Below are 7,002 nucleotides of genomic sequence, written 5' to 3' on the forward strand. Positions count from 1 at the left end.
TCCTGCTGGAACTGTGTTGCTGTGGGAATGAAAGTCATTTCCCAATGTTCTTTGAAGGCTAGGGCCTTCAAGCTGAGATGATTTTGGTTTCAAAAGAGAAGGGAGACTTTAGTGAGGGAAAAGACTTTTTTTTTTTTTTTTTTGCTTACATAAGTTACATTCAAGATCTTTCACTACTTAGGAATGATTTTTCTGCCATGTGTCAAAGGCTGTGGCTTTAAACATCTTGTCCTATTTCCATGCATTAAGAAACCCGTCCTTTTAGATGTCTCTATAAAATTAAGTTTGTTGAAGGATTATCGTTAGATTCTATTTAAACTGATAGAGCCAAATATAAATTCATACTTAATTCTCTGAAAATCTGTCCCTAATATAGCTGCAGTTAAACCCTTCTTGGCTTTATTTGAATAAGCTGAACGTAGGTATCTTTTGAAGTGCAAACCCCACACATGTAAAAGATTTAAAATACAGGGAGGGGGGAGCAGCATTTCCTTAACGTCACTATAGAATAATTCCTTTTTGTGTTTGGCTGCAACCAGGAAGATTTGATCGCAGTCCGTCATTTCGACTGGAATGTTCTCTGGTAGTAGTATGGCGTCACTCGTCTGCTCCTCCTGTTCAATGGACTCTAATCCTAGGTTTGTGACGTCCCAGTAACTTCCATGGTTACAGTCAAGAACACCATATTGTGGCACGTCTGAATCATGCAGAAGGAATTTGATGAAAGGGGGAGGCTTTCTATTTAAACAGCTCTTGAAAATGTAGTGCCAGGGGAAAAAAACTGTAAAAACATTGTGGTAGTTCAGGTTTTCAAGGCAGTCTTTCACCAGCGAGCCAGAATAAGGTGGCTCAGAGCCCCTTTGCTGGTGTTTAAACATCAGTTTTCTTTCTTTGAAATCCTGCTAAAAAGAGAATGTTCTTAAAAGGGGGGTAATTTTGTAGGTGTTGGTATTAGCTACTAATTACACAGTGCAATTCATGGGTTTTCTCTAAATGAAGAGTTGACTCTGAGAGATTCCAGCACCGCAAAAGGTCGGAAGGGAAATCTTTGCACAGTGGAAAATGCGATGACAAGGTATGGTTTTGTACCGTCTTCTGGGAAAAAAAGGAGAGAGATTCAAGACTGGCATTTATGAGAAAGCCATACACCTTACACCCTTCGTACCAGCGCTTTTCCCTCCGGGCACCGAATCTTCCCAACCACTCGGGTCTTACTGTTTAAAGATGCCATGGTATTTTGTTTTGGCAGGATTAAAATGCTTCTGTGCTCTTCCAGTGCAAAATGTATACACAGCTCCCAGGAGGCTTTTTCTGTCTTTGTTCATCCTGAAATCTTTTATTTGCAGGGTGTTTTCTGCTTACATTAAGGAGGTGGATGAAAAACCAGCCAGCACACCCTGGGGCTCTAAAATGCCTTTTGGGCAGCTGATGTCAGAATTTGGGGGCGCTGGAAGTGGCGGATGGGTGCACAGCGTCAGTTTTTCTGCCAGCGGTAACCGCCTAGCCTGGGTCAGCCATGACAGCACTGTATCTGTTGCCGATGCCTCAAAAAATATGATGTAAGTACATCCTTTCTTTGCCGTAGAAGAGAGTGATGTGCAGGAGATGATGCTTGCAGCAGCGAGAGCTGTGGCTGCTGTTTCCAGATTTGGCAATTTTACTGTAGATTCCAGCAGTCTCCTTGAGGCCTATATAAATAGGGTGGATTTTTAGAGTTAGGGTTGGATAATATCATTTACATTTCTTTATAAGAATTCTTCAAAACAATATTTCCTTGTAAATGGGTTCAAGAGAATCCAGAAAGATGCTCATTCTGTGCCTACCAAGACCCAACCCCCAGACAAGATCTGGAAAACAAGTTGAACATGAAATGTAACATGAAATGTTCATTCCAACCACTGTCCTTAAGAAACTTGCACCTTCCAACCCAACAATTCCTCCTTCTTCCCTCACCTTAATCTAACCAGGAGAGGGGAGCTTCCCCAGGCGTTTGGATCGCAGAGGTCTCTGGTGGATCATCCAGGCTTTGCTGTGCTTCAGTTTGAATTATGGTTCCAAGGGCTACAGCTGCATCAGTACCTGGCTGGGCATGTCATGCAGTATAAAGTGGTCCAGAATTCTTTTCTCATTTTTTATAAAAAGACAAAATTGACTGAATTTAACAGGCTTTTTCCTCCTGTAAAGCTGATGTCAAGCACAAAACCTTCAAGTGTTTTTTATATGCAAGTGAAATCAACAACTTCATCACTTTGAACCTTTTTTGGGGGTATTAAACTCTGGCCACTGTTTACACACAGTGCTGGAGAACATCAGCCTTTCAGCTGGAGTACCTCCTGCTTGTTCTAGATCTTCCAGGACACTTTAAGTTAAAACTTTTTATTGCAAATTACAACCTCCTGGTGTCGCCTCGGAGTGACTGAGGCACACTAACTTCTTTTCCACTAACCCCTGCGTGGGAACGGGCTCCATTTTTTTGTTGGAGCCAAAGATGAGAGGTTTCAATGAAGTCCTCTAACACATGTTCTTGTGTTCAGGGTTTCACAGCTGAAAACAGAGTTCCTCCCACTCCTGAGCGTGTCCTTTGTCTCTGAGAACAGTGTGGTGGCAGCTGTAAGTGTCGGTTATTTTCTTCTAGTAGTGTTGTGGTGTTTTGGAGAGGGAGAAACACCATGAGTTACGTCAGTTGTGTTTCCTGACGTGTTCTCATGACGTTTGATTGCAGGGCCACGACTGCTGCCCCATGCTCTTTAATTGTGATGACCGTGGCTTGCTGACTTTCGTTTCCAAACTAGACATTCCAAAACAGAGCATCCAGCGCAACATTTCCGCCATGGAACGCTTCCGAAACATGGATAAAAGAGCCACTACAGAGGATCGTAACACTACCCTGGAGACGCTGCACCAAAACAGTATAACGTGAGTGTCTGGGCCGCCGAGAGAGGGGGGAAGGAATGCTCTCCGCATCACTTTGCTTTCCCAGGATGCACTGCAGACCTGTGAGAGCTCCGCTTTGCTACACCAGATGGGTTTAGCTGGTATCCCAGTTCATTTGACTAACAGCTGACTAGTTCTGGGAGTTGTGTGGAAGCTGGTGCAGTTAATCATTAACGTGTCCTGTGTGCTGCTGCTGTTTGCTCACATTTAATGTGTTCTGCTGCTTGAACATGGTTTATCTTATCAAACACATAGAGAGCTCACAAGAAGCTGGTGACACTGTGCAAAATCTAGTCAGCAAAATTCACCTGAAACAGGAATTCATGTACCAGCTTCCTATTGCAGGTGTTATTTCCAAGTGTGTGTATTCAGCAAAAGGATTGATCCAGATTAATTGAGTAAAATATCCCTGCATTTAAAAAAGCCTGGGAGCCCAGCGGATGCTGCCATTTCTGAAGCAGTTTCTCTTTATTCAAGGAAAATGTTCAGGCCACTGCCACCAAGTGATAAAAGAGCTTTCAACATCTTTTTTCTTTGCTGCTTTTCCTGAAGCATTCTACCAACATGCAGCATAAGCTCTGCTCCACTCCCGACTGCCTTTGAGAGAGTAGGAGTTGAGCTCGCCCCGGGCATCCCGGCGTCCTGGCTCTCTGGAGTGGGTGTCTGTGTTACAGCTATCGCTCTCTCTTTTCAGCCAAGTGTCTATTTATGAGATAGACAAACGAGATTGTCGTAAATTCTGCACCACCGGCATTGATGGAGCAATGACCATCTGGGATTTCAAGGTATGCTTTTACTCCCGTGTCGATGTGAACCCGGTGCTCTGCTGGTTTTTTTTTTGATGTCTGGGGCTCAGTCCTAATGCAGCAGGAAATCCAGACTGGAATATTCAAGACCATTAGTGAACTCCATAAGGAAGTCGGATCCGAGATACAGCGTGAACACAGATACACGTTGTTTAGCAGATGGTGCTCATCCAGACTTAATTCCTTAATGGAATCACTTAATGACCCTGTAGGAATCAATCCCACTAATTCTTTCCTTCTCCAACCTGTACCCCAGTCCCAGCCGGGCTGGAGCGATCATTGGTAGGACCTGGCCCGCTGCCGTCTTGCTCCCACCCCTTTGGGCTCTGCTCACTGCCTTTCTGCAGAGTACACCCCTGTCCTCTCCTAATGAATTTATCAAAGCAGTAAGAAGTTACTTCAACCAGTTAGAACATAGAGTCAGTACTGGAAACCCCGGAAGGATTCCAGGAGGCCAGTGCTTGCTTTGCGGAGGACTGGCCAACAGAGGTCTCTGCTGGCCACCCCGAGCTGCCCAGAGCTGAGCGCTCCTGGGGAAGGAGGTGTTTGTCTGTGTTCCGCAGAGCCAGAACGCTCTGGGTGGGAACAGGAGCCAGACAAGGAGCTGAGGTGGGACATAAGCTGCTGTGTGCGGTGTCAGGGGAGGGGGGGGAATCCCTGGGCTTTGGCCGTGGTGGTCCCTGGCTCTGGAATATGATCCTCACGTCAAGTATTCAGGGTTTTGATTGGTTTCTCTCAGAGTCAGCGTTTACAGTGAATTATTTAACACACGATAACATAGCAGATTGTGATCAGATTTTTCTCTCTTTCAAGACCTTAGAGTCCTCTATTCAAGGTCTACAAATCATGTAAAGGTGGATTTCCACGATCTAGCAGGACAAACTGCTCGCCAGAATGCAGCTCCCACATCTGCACAAACCCCAGAAGGGAGGAGGAGGGCGGAGTATTTGGAAACACTGAGAAAATACAGCTTGGCAGATTTTCTTTTGAATCTAAATTTGGTGAATTGTGTTGGTTTCAAAATCAGCTGTGATTGTTCTTTTTGTTTTTATTTTGTATTTTCGGTTGGTTGTTTCATTCCATTCTTTACCAAAGCTGCTCCTTAAGTAGTTTATTGCAGGAAGTTATGAATCACTAACTTAAAAGGGGAATTTTATGTAAATTGTCTGCTAGAAATAATAATAATAATAAAAAAAGAAAAACTGGTTCTTTTGTTTTGGTGCTCATTAGCAGGATTAAAAGAGATATGAAGGGAATTAACTGAGAGAGAGAGGGAAAACCCTGCACTGAAACTTTATGGCTGTAAAACAGGAAAAGTTAATCTTAAAGTTGAAGCTGACCTGGAGTTCTGGTGACCTGGACGCGAAGATTCAGCTGGGCTTCTTCCAGGGGAATTGTTCCCTTGCGGCGGTGATTTCCGTTGAAAATGCGGAAGTGTCTTAAAAACCCCCAGTGACTAAGTTTACCACTTCCTCTGGAACCGGCGTTGCTTCATGCTCGTCTCTCGGCTCTGAGTGACTGGAGAGGGAGGGTGGAAGATAAGCTCACAAAGCCAACAACTGCTGCTGTGCTGTGCAGGTGAACCGTGTCCGTCACCGAGCTGGATCATTTTCAGGTGCCGTGTTGATCGCGTGTAGAGAACAAACTGTTTTTTTCCAGATCCTTCCAGTGTTCTTGTGTCTCCCACCCTCCTCCCCGGGCTGTCAAGCATGGCTGCACAATTTCCTCTCCCTTCTAAATGTAAAATAACAACTATTTAACCTGATGTGACCTGATGTGTGCGACGGCTGGTGGTGGGGTTGGGTTTATCAGCTAGAGTACGATGCTGAAGGAGGTCAGTGTCTCCTGGATGGAGTGACCCTCCAGCCTTGGCGGATGGGTGGAGGAGTGCAGGTTTGGCCTGTCCATGTCCATACGCACTGTCAGATGCTCGTACCCCACAGTAATGACTTTGGTTCGGAAGTGAAAGTGTGGTGGTTTATTTCCAAAAAGTATTTAAAAAACGGATTCTCAAATATGTGCTCCAAGGAACACAAAAGGAAGGAAAAAAAATCATCTAATGGGAGAGTGGAGGAAATGGCTCTGCGTGTTCATGCCTTGTTCTTTTTTGGGTGAAAGAGCTGGAGAAGGTAACGTGAACCCGTTCCCTCTCAAAATCCAACAAACTGAGGTTTGGTGACACTGCCCTTGGTGAGGCTCCCTTGGTGGTCCTTGGGTGGGCTGGGGACAGCGGCTCCCATCGCTCTGCTCCACTGCCATCCCACCTCCAGCGCCTGTGAGCCGCGGGGAAGGCGGGCGGTTGTTTCGCCTCATGCCGTTCCCTTGGTCGCCTCCCCCGTCTCTAACGCTGCCGTTTGAGTCCAGTGTGGGTGAGGAGTGGCCGCTGTGTTGGGCTGACCGCAGCGAAGGCGTTGGTACGCACGGGGATTAGCAGTGCCTTTGAAAGTGTGTGTTCGCCATAAAGCTGGTGGTTGTGTGGCCTTAATTACAGGGTAGCTGCTGGCTGCATGTGCCCAACATGACAGTCAGGGGCAGGAGAGCGGCGCTGCGCAGGCAGGGATGCCCCGGGCTGTTCACCAGAGCCTGCCTGCAAAACTCCCCAGCCCCTAAGTGCGAAGAAGCTGTGGCTGCATGTGCCCAACATGACAGTCAGGGGCAGGAGAGCGGCGCTGCGCAGGCAGGGATGCCCCGGGCTGTTCACCAGAGCCTGCCTGCAAAACTCCCCAGCCTCTAAGTGAGAAGAAGCTGCAGAATCGCTCCTGCTTTTCATCCCCTCTGCCCCACCTCCAGGGAACACCCCAGCAAAAAAACGTCCTGGTGTCCCCCGCATCTAGGCAGTTTGAAAGGCTCTACGGCCTTTCAAGCATCACGAGATGTGCTGCCGGGCGTGCAGGAGGGGCATCCCGCTTGAGAGAACGGGCAAATACAGGTAAAGGATTTAGCCAAACCTTGAGTCAGAGCTGCAGGGCTGAGCCTTTGCCCCGGCCTCACGGTGCTGGCTCGTTCCCCCATGGGCTGTCGAGCCCGGGGAGACCCAAGCAGCGAGTGCTCCCAACCAGCGTGTCCCCGGCGGAGGCAGCTTGCCGCGCTCGTTAGTGCGGGCTTGGATAGGAGCTGCAGAGGAGTGGCTTCGGGACCAGAAGGGATGAGGAAATTCGATGGCAGAGAGGGAACTGCTCAGCAGGCAGCGCTGGGGGTGACACTCTCCTTTCTGTAAATAACACACCCTGACTCCTACTGCAGAGCTTAGACTGACCCTAAA

At 47.3% G+C, this 7,002-nt stretch overlaps 1 protein-coding gene across 1 annotated transcript in view; it reads left to right on the forward strand.

The window, feature by feature from the left end:
- Positions 1 to 4,945, forward strand: part of LOC104500957 (actin-related protein 2/3 complex subunit 1A) — an 11,570-nt gene extending 6,625 nt beyond the window's left edge. Inside the window, exons 5-9 of the mRNA XM_010144687.1 lie at positions 1,347 to 1,559; positions 2,535 to 2,610; positions 2,723 to 2,916; positions 3,629 to 3,719; positions 4,554 to 4,945. Coding sequence (XP_010142989.1) covers positions 1,347 to 1,559; positions 2,535 to 2,610; positions 2,723 to 2,916; positions 3,629 to 3,719; positions 4,554 to 4,592 — 613 coding nt within the window. The 3' untranslated portion in view covers positions 4,593 to 4,945. The remainder of the gene's footprint in view (positions 1 to 1,346; positions 1,560 to 2,534; positions 2,611 to 2,722; positions 2,917 to 3,628; positions 3,720 to 4,553) is intronic.
- Positions 4,946 to 7,002: the final 2,057 nt, after the last annotated feature.

The sequence above is a fragment of the Buceros rhinoceros genome, unplaced genomic scaffold (assembly GCF_000710305.1).
Source record: "Buceros rhinoceros silvestris isolate BGI_N320 unplaced genomic scaffold, ASM71030v1 scaffold29401, whole genome shotgun sequence".
Classification (NCBI taxonomy): domain Eukaryota; kingdom Metazoa; phylum Chordata; class Aves; order Bucerotiformes; family Bucerotidae; genus Buceros; species Buceros rhinoceros.